The following is a 22,380-nucleotide window of genomic DNA, read 5'->3' on the forward strand; positions in this document are numbered from 1 at the left end:
GGTTTTCTGAGTTGACACGTGGCCTGTGGAAATGCTTATGTATAGTTTGGTGGCTCCCATCTCTATTTCAGTCAGACCCCACTGCTGTCCAGTACTCCACTAGGCACCAGGGGAGATATAGTCAATAAGATTTGGGTCCCTATGCACATGAAGTTTACACTCTGGGAGATAATAATGACCAACTTTTGTATTTTTCAAAAAGCTTTGCATATGTTACTTCATTTAATAATCTTCTAGGGATACTACATGGCTGGGAATTAAGGAATAACAGGTCTTAGAAGAATTAACATTGCAGGTGACCCAGAGGACCATGGAGAGACCTCTGATGGATATAAGAAAGCTAGAGTATTGTCTTTAACAACTGGCTTCCTTTGGTTTGGAGATCCGAGGCAGTGGATCAATGTCCTCCAAGCACTAAACAGGAACTCTCAATACTGTAAAAGCAGTGTGGAGTAACACCACTCTCTACCTAATAAATGAGAATATTTGCAACACACACTATCTAATCAAAAACGCTTCCTACAACTGTGTTTGTGTGGGAGTCTGCTTGCATATGGGAAGGAAGAACATAACCCTTTAATTAGCAGAATATATAGATTTTAATAGATACTAATCATCTCCTAAAATTAGATAATGGAGCCAAAACAACAGATAAACAGACAGTTATATTATTAAGAAGTCAAAACCCTAAAGAACACTGCAGTCTTTCTCACTACTGGAGTACACACAATCTCTTTTTCTCTCTGGTCAATCTGTATATCCATGGGTGAGCTGTACTGATCAATCAATTAACCAACATGCATTTATTAACCACCTACTGTATAGCAGGCACTGAAGAAACATTTGACAAAGTAAATAAAAATGCAATATATAATGCCACATAACTAACATATATAATGTTAACATGGAGTTTTCTGAGTTGATATGTGTGGAGACAGAAGTGCAAATAGTTCCTGCCCTCAAGAAATTCATAATTCAATGACTCAGAGTGATTTTGTGGAGGGAACACCAGACCCCAAAGATCCTAGTTCAAGTGCTACCTCAGTCAGGTTCCAGCTGTGTGATCTTGGGCAAATAACTGAACATCTCTTAAGCCTCATTTTCCTCTGGAGAATGAGAAGAATAACACGCACACTACCGGTCTCAGGGGTTACTGCATATTGGCAGAAGACAGAATCACTGCAGAGGAATGGGAGCTTAGACTCGAAAAGTCTGCTTTGCCCTTTGGAAGGGGAGCTTGTCTCTCCCTTTCCCTCACTTCCAGCTGCCTCCATGTCACCAACCTGGGGCCATGCCCAGCACTGACAGGCAGTTCCCTGGCACTGATCCTGGTACATCATGCCAAGTCCACGGAGCATCTCTACCATCACTCCCCAACCTGCCTCCAAACTCAACAATCAACACATCCTGCCATATGGACGGCTCTAACGCAGGATGGCGCCTGTCACCGTGAAGTCAGATCGAAGGCGAAGGCTGCAAAATGAATCACTCTGAAGAGGGACATGTGTCTCCTGCCAGTGAGCATGAAAAGTGGGGAAAACAAATGGAAGTGACATTTAAAATAAAGGAGGGAGACAGGGTGAGAGGGAGAAGGGGAGATTGAAGGGAAGAGGCATCTGGTTTGGTGCCTGCGAGACACATTAGGATGAGAGCTGGGGAGAGAGGTGGGGATGCCTGGAGGTGTTGCCACCTTCCGTCAAGCACTCAGCAGCAGAGGCTTGGGGCTCCCATTTTCCTCTTTTCCAACTTGGATGCCCAAGTCTGAAGGGTGCCTCGCACCCCCAAGGAAGATCTGATAAATAAGCTTCCAAATCAAAATTGTAGGTGACTCAGAGAATAATGGAGAGACACAGGACAACTCTGGGCAGGCTGTGGCATTGTCATGAGTAACGGCCTTCCTTGGGTTTGGAGATTTGGGGCACTAGATAAACATCCTCAAAGCACCACAAGTGAGCTCTCGAAGGAATTGCGGCTGTTTAATCCTAAATGGAGGCCAGTCTTGTAAAGGGGAAGTTTAGAGGAACACCATTCCCTACTTAATAAATGAGAATATTTGCAGAAAGGAGATCTGACCTGTCTGGTTGGCATCTGTCAGAGACAATGAACGGAACGTTAACAGAAAGGATCTCAGTGGACCCTCCTGTTTTGCTTACTTAGGCCAATGCAGTGATGAGTGCCTGCTTGGAGCCTCTACCAGTTCCCACCTCCTGCCTGCTGTCTGTCCCTGGGGGCAGGCAGGCCTTACCTCCCATTTTCAGCTCCCTTTTGTTTTTCTGTCTTCCTCTTTTAGAATGTAAGCTCTGTGAGGGCAGGAACTGTCTCCCTTTCTTATTTTTGTATCCTCAGTGTTTGGTACATAGTAAGCTCTTAATAAGTGTTCTATTTAAAGGAAAATACCACCACTTGACATTTGTTGTGTTTTTTATGTTGCAGACTGTGTTTGCCTGGGCTGAGGCCACTGAGGCTCTGGGTGTGTGTCTCCTAACCGATGACAGAGTGGGCGATCCAGTTCAACAAGTAAAGTGGGCACTGCATGAGAAGTGAAGTCAAAGATGATATGGCCCCTGTCCACAAGGAGCTTATAGACTAACAAGCAGGCTAAGGGAAGTGATCAAATAGCTGTTAACAAAAAGATGGGCAGCTAGGAGGTGCCATAGTGCACAGAGGCCAAGCCTAGCATCAGAAGGACCTGAGTTCAAATCCAGCTTCAGACACTTACCACCTGTGTGACCCTGGGCAAGTCACTTTACCCTGTTTGCCTCAGTTCCCTCATCTGTAAAATGAGCTGGAGAAGGAAATGGTAAATTACTCCAGTATTTTTGCCAAGAAAACCCCAAAAAGGGTCATGAAAAGTTGGACATGATTGAAAATAACTAAACAAAAAGAAGAGGGAGTGTTAAGAGGAAGGGGGGGTCATATCTGTTTAGGGGGACCAGGGAAGGCTTCATGAAGGAGGTATTATCTGAGCTGGGCCTTGAAGGATGCACTGAATGTCCAAACTTATTTCAATAGGGGGAGAGAGAGGGGGGTGGGAATCTCAGATAGAGGAAATACTATTAATCTCTGCATAAGGTTGAGTGTAGCTATGCTTGGGGAACAGCCACCATATTGTTTGACTCAGTCACGGGGTACACATAGGGGTACAAAGGAAAAGCAGGTAGAGGCCAGAGCATGGGGAAATGCAAAGCATGAAGCAGTCTGATCCTTCTTGCATAGGCAGTGAGTAGCCAAAGAAATTTTGTGAATGGCGAGAGAAGAGGTGTATGTTGCTGTTGGGCTGTTTCAGACGTGACTCTATTTGGGGTTTTCTTGGCAGAGACACTGGAGTGGTTTAGCCATTTCTTTCTCTAATTTGTTTTGCTGATGAGGAAATTGAGGCAAACAGGGTGAAGTGACTTGCTCAGGGTAACACAGTTAGCAAGTGTCTGAGGCTGGATTTGAACTCAGGTCTTCCCATCTCCAGGTGCAGTGCTCTATCCATTGTGCCACCTAGCTGCCTGTGGGCATGTGACATGATCAGAAACATGCTCTAGGAAGACTAATTTGTCAAAAGTGTGTAGGATGGGTTAGAGGGATAAGAAGCCAGTAGTGAGGAGACAAGAGGGTCATCCAACAGCCCAGACAAAAGATACTGAGGACCCGAGAAAGAATGAAAGGCAGGGGCAGAGATACTGTGGAGTTAGGATTGACAAGATTTGGGGGTTATGGGGTATGGGAGGGCATTGTTGGGGCTGGGAGACTTGGAAAGGTCAAGGGTGACTAAGGTTTGGGGCTTGGGTGACATAATAAGGGTGATGACTTCTCAACCTGCCAAGCTGAAAACTGGCAGCAGGGAGATTTCTTTTCTCGAGAGATTTTGGGCTGTGATTTAGCCTACATCTAGAGAAAAATGTGCTCTCTGAATGTGCATCAGGGGGCTAGAAGCAAATCAACGGGGCAAGGAAGCCCCACAAAAAAGCCAGGCTGAATTCAGATCACAGACTGGCTCCAAGCAGATCTGGCCCAGTAACTCAGAGTAACCACAGCACTGGCATCAATCAACCCAACAACGTTTATTAAGCTCCTCCTGTATGCTGATCTAGGATCTGGAAGCACTCAGACACCAAGCAAAAACATACCAAAAAACCCCACAAAAAGAAAACAAGGAAAAAGTCCCTGCAACAGGGCTTTGTGGACAGGGAAATCTGATGCAAACATCTTGAAAAATACAAGAGGTCTAAGAAAAAAACTACTGGATGGATTCCGATTGCCATTGATTAATACGGCAGCACAGAGGCAATGGGAGAAGGCCTTTCCTCCTTCAACCATTAGATCCTCTCTCCTATTCTCCTTCCCCATGATTGTGTCAGCAGCAAGTCCCAGGGAGGATCCTTGGGATGAGAGATCACTTGGTGGGGAGTTGTTGCTTTTGGCTGACACAGTGCTTTCCAGCTCAACTTCAGGTTGGCCTCTGATAAGGCAGGGGTCATGGTAAAGAGGGGATCCAGGACCCTGGAGGAACAGTCACAAACAGCAAGGTGTCCTGAGAGCCCTTCCTCCCATCTGCCTACTTTCCTTCCTAAACCTTCACAGAAGCTGCATCAAGACCAATTGTGGTCATTTGATGGAGTGATGGTGGCTGTCTGTGCATAGTAAGGCGGGGCTGGGAGAGTGTCACAGAGCTCAGCTCAACTATAGGGTAAGGGGATAGAAGACTGTTCTCTCTGTGACCTCACAGGCCTAGGATGCTCAGAAAAGGCTATAGCTTTCTGTCCAAGCTTGAATTTTTTTTTATGTCACTGCTAGGAGAGAAATTAGACTCACTAGCCTACTGTCAAATACAAATTAAGAATGTAAAGAAGTTTATTTTAACATGAATGATAGGCACCTCCACTGGGCTCCTTTTTCTAGGGATGGAAAAGTGAGTGCAAGCTCATTTGGTACAAGGCCGAGAAAGAGGCTTGAGGGTGGACATGACCACAACGTCCATCATGGCTTACTACTCTGGGTCAAGTCAGAACTGGAAACTGATACAGACACCACGATCACCCTCAGTTCATCATGACTACCCAAGGGGAAAAAGACCCAGGACCGGGGAGCAGAGGGGGCCACAGCTGCTCCTGGCCTCCATTAGTCCCTCCCCTGGCCTTACTCTGACCACAGCCTCTTTTCTCTGCTTTTACCTCCACATAGAAGCCAGTGCACTTTCAAGATGTCTGGCTCTCTCTTAAAAACCCTGGCAGCAGAGTGGATGCAATCATCTGCCACTCATTTCAGCTAATCATAATAGCCCCTGCACAGCCTGAGTGTCCTAGGGGAATCTCCCCTGTACTGCCCGAGCCCCTTCCCACCTCTGTACCCCACGGTGCCCTATTCTTTTTGCTTTTCTAGCAGATGATAACCCTGGGTGGATTCCATACATTTGCACTGAGTTTTATAACCTGGTTAAATCCTCCTGAAAGACCAGCTCAGCTGGGAGGTACTAACAACTCCGTGTCTTAGAATGAAAAGGAAAATAAAAGTCTCTTAGCCTGGGTCCTGGATTGGACCACACATGATTAAACCCTGGGAGGAGTTGCAAAAGGGTCACCAAAGGATCTCCATCCAGGGAGAGTCTTTCAGCAGGAGATGGATGACCATTTTGGAAAGTTTAGCTATAGATCCTCTTGGCATGGTGGGGGCGGGCGGAGATGGGTGGAGGAGGGAGATGGCTAGATAACATCAAGCAGCCCTAGAAGGAAAGATCTATTTCTTTGCTGAGCAAAAAGCATCTATCTCTACTCCCAGAAAGTCAGGAAGATTGAATAGAAGCACAGGAGTCCTCGGCAGGACCAGGTTTACTTTGACTTGCTGATGGAAGTACAGATTCTCAGCCTTCTCTGGACCTCCTTTTGGGCATAAAAGGGTTAACATGTTATTTGCCTTGAATGCTCGACAGACAGCAGAACTTTGCACCTGGGGAGCCGGACTCTGTGAAACTGTCTCCAGGAAGGCTCTCAGCCTAGGGTGCTTGAGAAGCAGTCTCCCCCCATTTACCCCCCAAACCAAAGTAATTGTTTAATCAAAGCAGCAACTGGCCAACCAGAATCTTCCTTGCCTTTGTTAAATTGTAGTCTTCCAACTGTGATTTTGCAAATCCAGGGGAATCTTTAATTGCCCAGCTGTGCCGCCCCTGATGAAACAAGGATTCCTACTGTTTGTGAAATCATGTTGGACGCGCCAAAAATATCTTTAGCACTAAGGAGAAGGAGGCGAATTGGGGTGGGGAGTGATGGGGGAAGGGAAACCAGGAGGAAGGTTTCTTTGGTAAACTGGGAATGGTCTTATGTTCATATCTGACAGAAGTAAAGCTAAAATTTAATCCACATTGACTGAAAATTTCCTCCAAGAGTCTCTGTTTTTGGACCCTGGCTATGCCTAGTACCATTGGGTGTGGGGAGTCTAGTGCTTTGACACTTGTGAAGCAGGGGTGAGAGAACAAAAGCTGTCAGTAGAAAGTAGAAATCACCAAGATATCTCTGGGGAAGAACCAGGAGAGAACATTGGTAGAGAGAAGATGGGAGGGAGACCCACAGCAAGCTTAGGCAAAAAGAGGGGAGAGGAGAAGGAGATGATGAGGAGGGAGGAAGAGCAGAGTCTAGTTGTCAGATTGTCTTTAAGGACAACAGAAATAGGCTGTGACTGTTTTAAAGACTGAGGATGTCTAATAAGAATGCAGACCTCCCCATCTCTTGGCAGAAAGGCGGTGGACCACAGGTACAGAATGAGGCATACATTTCAGACATGTGAATTTGTTTTTCTTGACTATGCTTATTTGTTACAAGAGAAGGCTTTCATTTGGCAGGGGATGGGTGGGTGGGTAGGGAGAATTATGGGGGAGAGTAGTTATAGTGATACCAAAAAAGAAAAGTGTGTCAATGATCGAGTGCCAAAGAACAGATGGAAGGGGGGCCAAGAGAATCACAATCATGTTAAATTTAATATATATTAATAGAAATTCATGGTTTCCTAAATAACCTCTTTTTTCTTTTCTTTGGAAATGGCAACATTACCGTTGGTTGATATTAACATTCAGGATAGAAAAAAGAGAAAAATTTGAAGAACAAGTGTGTAAAACCATCCTATATTTTAGGGGGTACTCAGCCTCTTGACTGGGGTGATGAGGACAGTGAGTGTCTGGAAGTGTGACATATGACAGGGCAGTCACATCATGGGAAGGAGGAGGGCAGGCAGCTTCAAGGCTGAGGTGCTCAGGAGTCAAATTTGCTTTCAAACAAAGACAATTGAGGTCTCGGCACTTCTGTTTTGAGGGTGAAATAGAGCATTAACTCCCCTCCTCCCCAAGAGTGTTTGCATTTTAGAGTAGGCCTTTGGAACAGAGCTAATTAACAATCTTGTTCCTGATCTGGGGGCAAGAGAGGAATAAAGAAATAAGAAATCTGTCTGCTTCTTCACAAATATTCCTTCTCTATGCCTCTCATCCTGAATAATTTATTTCTACAGCTGGATTTGCTTTGCATCTCAGCTCCATCCACATGGATTTCTCTGAGAGAGTCAACACATTTTCCCCCTCTGGACTTCTTCCCTGGATTGAGAGAGATACCCTTTCCTTGTTAGCCCCCAAAGGTTCTGCTCCTAGCACATTGTGGGGTGGGTCACCCCATATGCTCCTATTTGTCTGTCCACAGTGCTGCACTCCATATTCCAAGTTCAGATTCCCTGGGGTCACATTGGAGGAAATACTTTCAAATTTGGTTTATAAGACTTCTCAGCCCTCAATGGTGGGAATGAAGGGAAGATTTCTATCTTTATAAGTATAACTTCTATCAAGCACTCAAGGAAGAACGTTTAGAGTGGAGGGAAAATGCATGTGGGGGTGGGAGATGCTTGAACCTTACTCTCATTGGAATTGGTTCAAAGAAGGAAGAATATATATACATAGACTCAACTGGGTGTAAAAATCTATCTTACTCACAAGGGAAAGAGGAAGGGAAGGGGAATATGAGAAGGGGGGATGTGATTAAGGGAGGATAGATTAAGGGAGGCAGTGGTCAGGAGCAAAAGACTTTTGAAGAGGAATAAGATAAAAAGAGAGAGAAGGATAAGCAGAAGAAAATAAGATGGAAAGAAATACACAGCTAGTAATCATAACTGAATATGAATGGGATGAGCTCACCCATAAAATGGAAGCAGAGGGCAGAATGGATTAGAAACCAGAATCCAACAATATGTTGTTTACAAGTGACACATTTGAAACAGAAAGACACACACGGAGATAAAAATGAAGAACTGGAGTAGGATCTGTTCCACTTCAGCTGAAGTCAGAAAGGCAGGGATAGTGATCGTGATCTTAGACAAAGCAAAAGTAAACCCAGACCTAAGTAAAAAAGGCAACGAGGGAAACCACATTTTGCTAAAAGGTACTATAGATAATGAAGTAATATAAAAAAAAAATTTAAGGGCAAATTTCTCAGATAAAGGATTCATTTCTCAAACATATAGGGAAATGAATCACATTTATAAAAATAAGAGCCATTTCCCAATTGTTAAATGGTCAAAACATATGAACAGGCAGTTTTCAGAAGAAGAAATCAAAGCTATCTGTTGTCATATGAAACATGCTCTAAATCACTATTGATTAAAGAAAAGTATTATTTAAATATTTCTGAGGTACCACCTCACACCTTTCAGAAATGACAAATGATAGAGGGGATGAGGGAAATTAGGTACACAAATAACCCATTAGTGGAATTGTGAACTGGTCCAATCATTCTGAAGAACAATTTGAAACTGTGCCCAAAGAGCTATAAAACTGCACATACCCTTTGACCCAGCAATACCACTACTAGGTCTTATCCCAAAGAGATAAAAAAAAAAAGGAAAAGGACCTATTTGTTCAAAAATATTAATAGTGGTTCATTCTGTGATGACAATGAATAGGAAACTGAGGGGATCCTCATCAACTGAGGAATGACTGAACAAGTTATGAATATGATTGTGATGGAGTACCATAGGAAATGACTAGGGGGGGTGATTTCAGAAAAACATGGTGAGACCCCTATGAACTGATACCAAGTGTAGTGAGCAGAGCTGGGAGATCACTGTGTGTAGTAACAGCAATGATGTAATGATGAGCAACTGGGAAAGACTTGGCTACTCTGATCAATACAATGACCTAAGACAATTCCTGAGGAGTCATGATGAAAAAAATGCCATTCACCTCAAGGGGGGAAACTGATGAATTATGACTACAGACTGAAGTATAATTTTCTCTTTTTCTCTATTTTCCTTGCTTTTTTTGGTGATACGGTTATTAATATTGAAATACGCTTAGCATGATTTCACGTGTATAAGGGATATCATTTTGCTTGCCTTCTCAGTGGGTGGGGAAGGGGTGGGAGGGAGGGAAAGAATTTAGAACTCAATATTTAAGAAGTGTTAAAATTAAATAATAAAACTTTTAGAAAAGTATAGCATCTACTTACTTGAGTTGGAGGGAAATGGTTGTGGGGTGGGGGGAAGAGAAGGCAAAGGAAGGCAGCATCCTCAGTGAACAATCCCCAAATTACACTGTGCTTTACAATGACCCCAGGCCTCTCCTCATGTGGGCTAATCTAAAATTGGTTTATGAGGATGCCAGGAATAATTTGGCATGTGTCATTTCAAATATAATTTTAATGATAATCAATATTTAATTATAATTCAGAAATAATTTTTAAAAATCAAATAATTTCTATACCTTGCCCATTCTTTCAGGTCCTTGTAAGAAAGTGACTTGCCTTCACGAAGCTGGACCACAGCAGTAATCCGCTGACCCCATGTCATATCTGGAACTCCAATGACAGCCACATCTGGGGACAAAAAAATGTCCTGAAGACACTGAGAAACTGAGGACATAATGAACAAAGTCTCTGGAAGGTTCAGATAATAAATCAAACAATGAAGAATGTGGCAGAAGGAGTACCATAATGTGTTAAAAGAATTAATGAGGGCGGCTAGGTGGCTCAGTGAATAGAGCACTGGCCCTGGAGTCAGGAGAACCTGAGTTCAAATCCGGCCTCAGACACTTAACACTTACTAGCCGTGTGACCTTGGCAAGTCACTTAACCCCAATTGCTCTACCTTCCCCCCTCCAAAAAGAAAAAGAAAAAAAAAAGAATTAACAACCTAGTCAATGTTGGAGGCCCAAGCTGAAATAATAATAGTAATAATAGCTAACAACTAGTATTTATATAGAGATTTAAGGTCTGCAAAGCACTTTATAAATATTATCTCTTTGATCCTCAAACAACCATGGGGCGGGGAAGGAGATGCTGTTTTTAGTCCCACTTTAGAGATGAGGAAACTGAGGCAAAGAGAAGTCAAGTGACTTGCTCAAGGTTATAAACAGCTAGCAAGTGTCTGAGGCAGGATTTGAACTCAGGTTTTCCTGACTCCATGTTTAGCGCTCTATTGACTGCATCACCTAGCCATACTTTGCAAAGGAGCCTCTCTCTAATCCACATCCTAAAGAGATCGTCATAGAAGCACAGAATTATAGTCAAACAGAAAGTACCTAAGAGTTCATCTCATCCAACCTCTTCATTTCATAGAGGGGAAAACTGAGGAAATGATTTGCGAAAAATAACAGAAAAATGAGTAAGAAGAGACAAAGAAGTCAGCGACGTGGACCCATGCACTGAAAATATCTGAATAGCTTTTCGACGCTCCACAACTTTGGTCGTTTTGTGGTGTTGCTGCTCCCACGACATTGCTGGTGTCACTGCAGACAGTGTTATCTTGGTCCTGCTGACTTCACTCTGTGTCAGTTCATGTCAGTTCTCAGTGCTTCTCTATATTTACCATGTGTATCCTTGCTGTTGTTGTTGTTGAGTTGTTAAGTTGTGTCCAACTCTTTGTGACCTCATTTGGGGTTTTCTTGGCAAAGATTACCGGAGTAGTTTGCCATTTCCTTTTTTAGTTCATTTTGAAGGTGAGGGATTAAGTGATTAAGAGACTTGCCCAGGGTCACACAGCTAGTAAATGTCTGAGGCCAGATTTGAACTCAGGAAGATGAGTCTTCCTGACTTCAGGCCCAGCACTCTATCCACTGGGCCACCTAGTTGCCCGTCCTTTCTTACAGAACAGTAATTAATAGTCTATTAAATTCATAATTAAAAAAGAAGTCATTCCCCAACGGATGGGCATCTACTTTGTTTCATTTTCTCTGCTACCATAGAAAGTGCTAAGATAAATATTTTAGTGCCTATGGGGACTTTCTCTTATCAGTGACCTCCCTTGGGGTTTTACACCTCGCAATAGAATCTCTGAGTCAAAGGGTATAAGCTTTGTAGTCACTTTATTTGCATAATTCCAAATTGCTTTGCAAAACTAAATCACAGTTACATCATCAATGTCTAGTGTGCCTATCTTTCCACAACCCCTCCAACATTGACTATTTCTATCTTTTGTAATTTTTACCAATTTTCTGTGTGTGAAGTAAAACCTCAAAAATGTTTTGATATGTATTTCTTTTATTATTAGCAATTTGGAGTTTTCTTCCATATGACTGGCAATAGTCTGCAATTCTGTTTATTCATATGCTTTGGTGTAGTTACTTGTTCCAGCCTATTGGAATGTTCTGTTTCCCCAAGATCTAGTAAGAATGAATATAATCTTAATAAGGAAGCAGAAATGTCATCAAGGTAAAAATCACCAGTCTGTTTTATCCCACTTGATGTTGGATTCTTAACCAAGAAGCCATCCTGGATTTTTAATTCAGCCCCTCCCAAGTATAATAAATAAAATATGATTGCTGAATATTTAAACCTGTAAGTGATCCTGCTTTATTTATTCCCTGGTTTTTCTAGAAGGAGAATTTATGACCCTCAGAATATCTAGGGTCCAGACTAAGATATGTCTAAGACATGGTCACTAATACCACAACCAAAACTGGCCCAGTGCTTAAGCTTTGATATTAAGAGGCTATGGCACTGAGTGATAGGTGTAACATGGATCAAAGGAAAATCTAGAAGAATTATTAGGACTCTTTTCCTCATGCTAATTTTCATTATCTCCACTGAATCCCTTTTCCAATGTTATTTTGTCAATGTAGGTATATGTTCTGCAACTGAGTAGATATTCTTTGAGAGTTTGTATTCCCAAAAAATTTATTGCCCTAAGGCCAGCCTAATTAATGATCAGGCTTTCTGAACTGACCAAGACCAGCCCTCAGACAGCAGACACAGAATCCATCACTGAACTTGGTAGGGTCTGCCAGAATTTGAATCCAGTGGACTAGCCCAAATTAGTCACTTCCATGCCACAAGAAGACAGTGGAGAAGGTATTTAGTGGAGGTAATGAATAATGCCATCAGAAGACATTAGAATGACCAACACCTTAGGATATATCATTCTACTACTCAATATACCTTAACTGGTAGAATAATATATCCTAAGGCAATGATCACTCAATGATGGCATTATTTTAGAATGGCCAGACATGATGAATATGAGGAATTCAGAGAACTGTTAGAAGATTTGTATGAATTGATACAGACTAAAATGAGCAGAACCAAAAGACTAATATATATAAGGATTATAATAATGTAAATAAGAAGAAACCAACTTCAGAATAAAGAAAAAAAACCCAATGAGAGTCCTGGAAATAGAATGTGCCCTCCTCTCAGCAGAGAGAGGTGAGCTTATCTAGGGCAGGATTACAAAATCCTGAATATATACATGCCAAATTTAGTCATTGTTATCAGGTGTTTTTGCTTAAAATCTTTTTTTGGGGGGAGAGTGATTATATAAAGGAGGGTTTGATCTGAAAAAGTCCTCCCCCCCAAATGATTATGATGTAAAGACAAATGGCATTAATAAAATTTATTTTTTTGATCAAGTTTGGCCCTGAAAAAGTGATGAGATCCTCCTTTCTCTGCAGAGACAGGAACTCTGGCTGTGGAAGATTTACTATATTATCCTTTGACCTCTCTTTCATTTCATTCTTTCCTACAAAGAAGGAGGACACAAAGAAGAGGAGACAGAAAACACAAGCTGCTCCAGAGGATAGAATGCTAGATTTGGAGTCAGGAAGCCATAAGTTTAAATTCTTCAGACACTGACTAGTGGGGTGGCCCTGGGCAAGTCACTTAACCGGTGCCTGCCTCAGTTTCTTCAAGCATAAAATGGGGCTAACCAAAGCAACTACCTCTCACGGTGGCTGTGAGCATCCAGTGATACAACCTGTGTGAAATACTCTCCAAACCTTAAAAATGTTCAATAAACAATTGTTATTATTATTATGAAATGAAGATAAATATTATTAAAGTTATTATTAAAGATCACATGTTAATTTTTTTAAACTCTAAAAATGAGCCTGGTGTGATGGTGCATGCCTGTGACCTCTTCTACTGTACCTAGAAGGCACTTGATAAATGTTTATGGATTGGCTGGTTGCTGCTGGCAGAGGCTGAGGCCAGTCAGTGGGTCACTTGTGTGTGGGGTGTCTGAACCAAGTCCAGCACTGACATGGCGAGCCCCTGGTAGGAAGAGTGGAGCAGGGGACAAGCTCTGTACTTAGCCCTGGCACCGGGCCCACGGATGGCCGGCTGCTGCATTTCCAGCCCAGATGAGAGGGAGACCCTCCAGTAGCTGGAGAAGCCCCTGGCAGAGCAGGCCCTTACCCACGATGCTCGGGTGACAAAGCAAGTGGCGTTCCACTTCCAGAGCACTGATTTTGTAGCCGCCGCTCTTAATGATGTCCACGGATGTGCGGCCCATGATCCAGTATCTGCTATCCTTGAACACGGCTGTATCTCCTGCAAAAGAGAGGTGATCCCTGTTCATGTCTATTCCTTGTTAAGCTTCAGTTTACTGAAATTCTATTAACCAGCAAATGCCACCCCAAGCAGTATGGTTAGCTGAAGTCTTATTGTCTCCAAGCCATGGGATGGAATATGACTTGTTATACAAAGCTATGTACGTGCCGCCTCCTACACTGACCCCGACACAGGGAGGTCATTTCGGTCCTCTTCAAGCACGAAGGACAACAACAGACCAACTAGCCTCCGTTATACTGTGAGCTCTTGGAGGGCAGGGACCATGGTTTTGCCTTTTTCAGTAGACCCAGTGCATAGTACGGCACTTGGCATCTAGCAAGTGTTTAATAACTGCTTCTTGACTTGCTGACCATGAAACTAGAAAGTTCTGTGTAACATAGGCCAAGGATGGACTGGCTGTTTATCATTTAATGGCCCACTCTGTCAAGTCAAAGAGTGGCAGATGGTCTTCATGAATTGTTGTGGCCCCCAAATTAATCACTTGGTGGTCAAGCAGCTTATGGAGACCATCTCCGAAGTTGCATGTGTGGGGGAGAGGGGCTAAGAGCCCCACCATTGAGTGGCTGCAGACTCAGTCCTACCCCCTTCCCCAAGAGGCCCCCATCTGTCTTTTTTTTCTTATATCCCCAAAATGCCTGGCACATAGCAGATACTCAATAAATGCTTGATGACTTATTCTCCCCCAAAAGATCTTTCGATCTAAACACTGAGCAGAATCTGAAATCTATATATTTTTTCCATCACTCTTCAATAGAAGAAAGACTTAGCTGGGGGAGAAATTAGAAAGCCCCACCAGGAGGCTTTCTCTGGGAGTTCTGGTTTCTGCTCTCAGAATCCATTCCATCTTGTACCATGTCCCTGACAAAATCACCAAACATCCCCGGGTCTCTAGCTGTGCACATGAGGCTCGCTGCCATGCTTGTGAAAGGCTCCGAGATCCTCAAATTCAGGAGTTTGTAAATGCAACACAAAACCAGGAGACGTGAATCTGATGACTTTGGCACGGGGCTGGGGTGGTAATTTTTCCAGGCGAGGGAACAGGAGGAGCTGTAATTATGAAAGGGCATGGATGTCACTGGGGATGATAGCAGAGGAAAGTCGATGGGATTAGAATTCCTTCTGCAGAGTTCAGAAGGAGGGTGGGAGAACGAAAGGAAAGAATGAAGTGTGGCAGGTGTGCTCTGGTAATTAGGCACTCTTTCTGGTCCTGGGAAGATGGAGGATCGGGGTCATCTCAGCACAACCTGGCTAAATGCTTAACAAACTGTTGCACTTTGATAGCTCCTTAACATGATTAGGCCCATTCTGCTAATACAGCCTCTGCCAACCTTTGGGCTAAGGGTGGAGGGAGGAGGGAAGGTGTCTCCTGGCCTCTGATTTCAATTTCAGACTCTTGATAGGAGCACCAGGGGGCTCTTAGCTTTAACCTACCTGTCAATCTTTCTTCTCTCTTTAATGATGCAAGGTTCCATTGTGTTCACACACTGAGCTTGATTCCCCACTGGGGTTTCACTGACAGCCCTGACTGCAGAGGTCTGAAAGCTCACACACAGGAGCTGGCCAGGATATCTGGGCAAATCAGCAATCTCAGATGTACAGAAGGGAGAGCAGGATCGACAGAGCCCAGTCATTTGGAGTATATTTTCTTCTAGTCCTCAGCATGGCTAGATAGGAGTTAGACCTGGTTAAGGAATGTGAGGGATTTGCTGGCGCTGGAAGTGCCTTTTTTCCCTGCTGGTTCCATAGCAGGCAAGCAGAGTGTAATGCTAGTGATTGACCCAGGCCATCATATAGGCCACCCACTTCGCTTGGATAAGTAAAAAGGTGGTGCTCCATTAGAAATGCTTCTAGTATCTAGATGCTGAGTTCCTAGCAAAGTAAATATAATGGTATGGGGAAGGAATTGAAGACCTGGTTTTGAAGTCCAGTACTGACTTTTCTGAGTATCTTTGTCAAAGGACCACAATCACCTAGTCTTTCCTAGGCTTGGTTTCCTCACTGCTACATGGGCATCATTTTTATTTAATTAATGTATAATTAATTAACTCATTTTTAGTTTTCAAAATTCACTTCCATAAGATCTTGAGTTTTAAATGGTCTCCTTCCTCCCCAAGATGGCATGTAATCTAATATAGGCTCTACTTATACATTTATATTAAACATATTTTCACATCATTCATGATGTAGAGTCAGAACTAATGAGAAGAACCATGAGAAAGAAGAAACAAAACAAAACAACAGAAGAAAAGGAGAGCAAATAGTGTGCTTCCATCTGCATTCAGACCCTGAAGTTTTTTCTCTGAATGTGGATGGCATTTTCCACGATGAATCTTTTGTGGAATTGTCTTAGATCACCATATTGCTGAGAAGAGCTAAGTCTGTCAAAGTCAGTCACAATGTGGCTATTACTGTGTACCAAGCTGTCCTGGTTTTGCTCATTCCACTTGGTATCTGTTAATATATATCTTTCCAGGTTTTTCTGAAGTCCATCTGCTCATCATTTCATTGTATGCCATTAGATTCATATACCACAACTTGTTCAGCCATTCCCCAACTGATGGACATCCCCTCAATTCCCAATTCTTTGCCACCATAAAAAGAGCTGCTATAAATATTTTTGTGCACGTGGGTCCTTTCCCCATTTTTATGATCTCATTGAGATATGGGCATCATTTAAAAATACATTTTATCAAGATTATTTCCTGTTTTATATCACCAAAATTTTTCAGTATCCCTTCCTCTCCTCCCTCCCAGAGAGTTGTTCCTTATAGGAAATATTTTTTAAGGAAAGAAAAGGAGAAAAACAATTAGCAAAACATAACAATACACCAGAAAAGTCTGAAAACATATTTAACATGCCACATTTGTGGACTTCTGAACTCTGCCAAGAAGAGAGATGGGGTATCTCTTCGATGGGGCCCATGCTGCTTTTTTGTAATTTTGCAAATTTTCCCCTCAGCCCTGCTCCTGACTTTCTAGAATCCCATACCATGCCTCTGCTGCATCCTGGAACTTTCCTCAGTGCTGGAGGAAGAGCCAACTAACCCTTTGGCCTTCTCACTCTGGAATATACCTATGCCAGGTTCCCCCTCACCTTCTTACATTGGTCAGGTCCTCCTGAGGTCTCCATTTTGTGGAAGGGCTCAGGTTGGGCAGTCTTCATTCCCCTCCCCCACCTTCAAAACCATCACTTCCTTACCTTCATTTCCCTCTACTTTCCTCCTTTTCAGCTCCCTTTGGTGGGCTGCCTTCTCCCATTAGAATAGTAGCTGCTCGAAGGCAAGGCTTATCTTTCTTTCTGTCTATATTAATATCCCAAGCACTTGACACAGTGCCTGTACATAGTAATTGCTTAATAAATGCTCATTTCCTTCCTTCTTTCCTAGAAACATCCATGTTTAATTGTTTTGTGATTTTTATTTCCGTCTGCATTGTAGTCATTGTGTGTGTGTGTAAAATTTTTAGCTCTGCTGATTTCCCTCTGAATCAATTCATATAAGTCTTTACATGCTTCTTTGAATTCATCACTTCTTACAGCACAGTAATATAAAATAGGAATATTAATATGATCTGTAAACCGCATTGGTGGAGAAATTTCCACACCATGACCTCCCTATAGCATGTATAGTCCTTCATATATCTGTATACATAGCCAGGTAAATCAGGGAAATGGTGAAAAAATCTTTTACTCTGAGTTTAAGAAATCTTTTTGACAATCTTCAATGCTATTTTAAGGGAAACTATGGTAAAATATGGGCTTTGTTGTTGTTCTGTCATTTCAGTCATGTCTGACTCTACGTGACCCCATTTGGAGTTGTCTTGCAAAGACACTAGAGTTGCTTGCCATTTCCTTCTTCAGATCATTTTACAGATGAGGAAACTGAGGCAAACAGGGTCAAGTAACTTGCCCAGGGTCACATAGCTAGTAAGTGTCTGAGGACAGATTTGAGCTCAGATCTCCTTGACACCAGGCCTGGCATTCTATCCTCTGTACCACCTAACTGCCCTCAAGATGTGGGCTAGAACAGTGTAAGGTTATGAGACAACTCCAAAAGACTCATGACTGAAAGAGAGGCCCACATCCAGAGAGAGAGATGCCGAGTCTGAATGCAGAGTGAAACAAGCTACCTGCTCTCTTTCTTTGTCTTGTTTTGTTTTGTTTCTTCTTGGCCATGGATCATTCCATCAGTTATAATCCTTCTGTACAACCTGACTAATGATTAATGTGAAGATATTTATAGATCCTGTATTCGAGTGCATGCCGCCGTGATGGAGGGGGAGAAAAAAATGAAACTCAAGGGACTGCGGAACTGAATGTTGTAAAATAAAAGCAAATAAAAAAAAGATGTGGGCTAGGAGATGATATTATTATTGCTGGTTGTATTTGTCCTTTGTTTTCCATATTAGTTGAATAATCTAATAGTCACTATTGGTTTGACATCAATTTGGAATGAACTCTCCCCTAGGAGGATCCCAGAAATCAGTTGTTGGTTATTTAAACTGTTAATATTTTAATTAGTGACTTGGATAAAGGCATAGATGACTGGTTTATCAAACCTGGGCAGAGAACTAGGTACTGAATGATGGAGTCAGGCTCCGAAGACATCACAGAAGGCTATAATGTTGGGCTGAACTCATCAATTTATTCAATAAGCATTTATTAAGTGCCACTCCAATCCATCCTGTTTTCCTCTTGCTCTATTCCTGGTGCTCAGCACAGTGCCTGGCGTATAAAAGGTTCTTAATGAATGTTCACTGAATGACTGTTATGGTGCTTAAGGATACAAAGGCAAAAGCAGTTCTTGCTTTTAAGGAGCTTACATTGTATTGCACGTGAGTATATAAGATGTGTACAGGTAAGAGGGTACGCATATATACCAAGTAATTTCCAGGGCAACCTAATTTCTCTGCAACTGTAGAGTTGAGGAATCCAATAAGACGCATTCAGTAGTGATAAATGCTGTCTTATACTTGAGTTAAAAAACCCAACTTCACAGATACAAGGTTGGCAGGGTATAGTTTATCGGAAAGCAATTTGGGGATCTCAGCAGACTGCCAAATCTAAGAGTCAATACTGTGACAGACCAGTTGAGAAACCTAACATGACAGAAGGCTCCGCTCTACTGTGTTTGTCCACCTCTGGAATATTGAGTTCAATTCTCGGTGCCACATTTTAGGAAGGGCACTGATAAATGAAAGAGTGGCTAGGGGTGGGCAGCCAGGATCATAAAGGACCTTAAGATCATGCCATATTAGGAATGGTTAAAAGAACTAGGAATACTTAGCCTGGAGAGCAGAAGATTCAGGGTGAAGCAGGATGATTGTCTTCAAATCCCTGAAAGGCTATCACATGGAAAAGGAAAGAGCTTTTTTTTTTTTTCTGGCCTGCTTCCTCTAGAAGCAGTAGGTAGAAGCTTCAAAAAGTCAGATTTAGGCTTAATGTAAGGAAAGAAGAAATAAAATGAAGGCTGATCACAAAATGGGGTTGGTGTGCTGTGAGAATCCAGAGAACCACTTGGCTTCTGTCTCATTAGCACTGATGCCATCTTGTGCTGCCACACGCATTGTCCTCCGTCTATTTCATTCTCGGAAAATAGACGGTATAAACCATCCATTGTTTTGTAAAATGCAGGTGGATGCAATTAATCAGCATGTCCCAATTCTGGGAAAGGAAAGACCTTGAAACCTACTTGGCCCTTCCCTACTTGACTGAAACTCACTCTTCCCCTTTCCAACTTGGAAAATCCATCATCTTTCCTCCAATTAGAAATCAGATTACCTAATTTTGTATCCTGGTTCATATCCTATTGTTTTTCTAAAAATGCATTAAAAAATCCATCTCTCCCTGTATTTGGGGTCCAGTACCAAGCTGACAAGGCCTGGTTCTGATTTGTTATGCATGCATTGCTTAGTAAATTGATAGGCTCAGAAACTCAAAATATTGTTTTTTCAGTCATTTCAGTCAATCCACCCATCACAGGAAAAATTTCCAAACAATTACAGTTATCTCTAAGGGTTGCATCATTAGGTGAGGGCAGTCTCTCACTGCAGGAATTCAAAAGCTGGATGGTCACTCATTTGATGTGCTCCAGGGGAGACTCTCAGTCTCAGGCAGAGGTTGGACTATACAACTTTTGAGGTCCCTTCCAACTAGTAGAATCTGCCATCCTTCTGCACCCAAGTAGGCTCGAAGTCATTTAATTAAAAGTCACTTGAGCTCTCTTAATCACACATGGCTGCTTTTGAACATTTCTGATGCATTCAATGTAGAGCTTTTCCCCTCTCCAGTGATATGATAGAATTAGGGTGCAGACCGAGACATACATTTTTGGACATAAGTCAAGTCAAGTCAAGGCAACAACCATACCTAATATGGGCCAGCTCCTGTGACTGAAAGAAAGGCAACAATTTGTTTTACTTGACTATTTATATTTGTTACAAGGGTTTTTGTTTTTGTTTTAAGCTGATGGGGAAGAAATGGGAGTGAAAGGAAAGATTTTTGTTAATTGGAAAGATGAAATAAAAAAAGAGAGGGGTCAGAATATGATCTTTATGGTTGCTTCCCTCTCTAAATCTTATGATCCTAGGATCATAACCAACAGAGAATGAGGTGATACAGCTGTACCCTCCTTTCCCTAAAATGTGATAACTCCATGGGAGGGTGTGGTCATGGGCGAGAAGGAAGCTGTTCTTTCCTAGTTCCCTTTCCCCCCCACTTCAAGATCTACCAAAAGAGAACCTTTTCCACCCCCAAAGGGTTTTGTTCTTAGAGTAATTAGCCAGGTGCATTTTAACATTTTAATCTTTCCCCTAAAGTATTGGATGTTGGCCATTAGCGGCTCTGGGATACACATTTCTTCCTACTTAGTGTGCGGGGTGTGTAATATTTGTAATGCCTGTCTGTTTATCTATATTGCCTGCCTTAGGTCATAAGCTCCCCAAGGGCACAGGCTATGTCTGCTCAGTTTTCTTTTGTGCAGGACCCAGAAGAGCATCAAACACACACAAAGAACACTTGTAATCAGAAGAGTTGGGTGCACATTCTGACTCTTTTCACTACTTTTGTGACCATAGGCAGGTCATTGTGCCTCTGTCTGCTCTTCTGTAAAGTAAGGGAGTTGGATCCCTAATGTCCCTTCCAGAATTAAGATCCTATAAGACCAGCACTTAATCAATATTTAATGAACATGATGGTGAGGAAAGGGCCCTCCCTCTTTTCCCCACCCCATATGGTGCTTTCTCTAAAATTCTCACTTTGGACCCTTCTGGTTCTGCATGTGGCCACAGGCACCCATCTCTCTGCTTTAGGCAGATGCCCCTGGGAATGGCTGGTAAGGAAATGTAAGTACACTCTCTCCACCACAGATGACAGACAGAAATTACCCTCTGCACTGTCCCAGCTGTTATCAACCAACAACTAGTATGTCCAGAACAATAACACACCAGGCAGCTGCCATGCCAATGAGGTTTGCCAACTCCAATGAGACTTGTTAAAAAATTGTGGCTTTTTAAAAAAAACCTTGTTATTCCTTTTAAAATAATGGCAGTGCATCAGACACAGAAACCAGATCCGGCACCAGCCACACATCCAGAGCCTGTAGGGCATGTTTATTTCTCACTACAGTCTCAGAACATCAACGTTATACCATATAATTTGATCAACTACGCTAATAGAATGCTAAAAATGTCCCAGATACGGTCGAGTTGGTGGCCCAAAAGAATCTCCCCTCTACCATCTAGAAGGTCTTCTACCATTTTAGACAATGGCTTCTGTTCTCCACATTGATGTTGATGGGCCACCATGTCCAGCTCTACCTTGGAGAGAGCCCACATGCTCCCACAGTTGGGGATTGTCACAACCTCCCCAAAGACTTACAAAACAACATTCTAGATAGAAAAAGGGAGGCCTGACAGGCATTAATAGCCTGTTAATCATTTCCAAAGGTTGATAACGGCATGTGCAAACATACGCTTCCATTTCTTCAGTTTGGTTTTCTTACTCAAACAGTGACACTCAACCACCTGGTATTCTATAACACTCTCTCCAAACTATTCACAGTGCATTCATACATTTTACTGTAGCTTGTCAGTCCTTGCAAGGCAGGTAAAAGGCAGTTATTGTTATTTCCTTATCACAGAAAGGGGAAAATCGGGCTCAAAGGAGATAAGTGATTTAGGATACTAGGATCCAGAGAAGAGAAAGAGACAGGAAGGGATCTTAAAGCAGAAAATGTCAGAGATGGAAGGGGCTTTAGAGAGTCACCTAGCCTAATTCTTTTATTATACAAAGTAGGAAACTGAGATCCTGAAAAGGATGGGGATTTTCCAACAGTCACATAAAGGTAGTAAGTGGTAGAGAGGGATTTGAACCCAAGTCTCCCAACTGAATCTAGCACTCTTTCTGTTCCATTAAACTCTACTTGGCTGGGGTCATGATGAGAATTAAGGACACAATTAGGGCTACAGAGAGAATATATGCTTTTTGGCTCCCTAGCTCCCACTGTGTGTCCCAGTGAAAAATATGTCCTTCAAGGTTCAGCTCAAGCACTCCCTTATTCATACAGCTTTCTCTGGCTATCCT

At 42.5% G+C, this 22,380-nt stretch overlaps 1 protein-coding gene across 3 annotated transcripts in view; it reads right to left on the bottom strand.

Moving 5' to 3' along the window:
• The window catches only part of ACSF3 (acyl-CoA synthetase family member 3), a 239,209-nt gene that overhangs the window by 12,749 nt on the left and 204,080 nt on the right, over window positions 1-22,380 (bottom strand). For all 3 annotated transcript variants that reach the window (XM_069085545.1, XM_069085544.1, XM_069085546.1), the window contains 2 exons: window positions 13,644-13,778; window positions 9,719-9,830 (listed from right to left, as the gene is read on the bottom strand). In XM_069085545.1, the coding sequence (XP_068941646.1) occupies window positions 9,719-9,830; window positions 13,644-13,778 (247 nt within the window). The remainder of the gene's footprint in view (window positions 1-9,718; window positions 9,831-13,643; window positions 13,779-22,380) is intronic.

This window comes from Petaurus breviceps, unplaced genomic scaffold (genome assembly GCF_028583685.1).
Source record: "Petaurus breviceps papuanus isolate PSGF00001 unplaced genomic scaffold, PetGlider_PUasm1.0 176, whole genome shotgun sequence".
Classification (NCBI taxonomy): domain Eukaryota; kingdom Metazoa; phylum Chordata; class Mammalia; order Diprotodontia; family Petauridae; genus Petaurus; species Petaurus breviceps.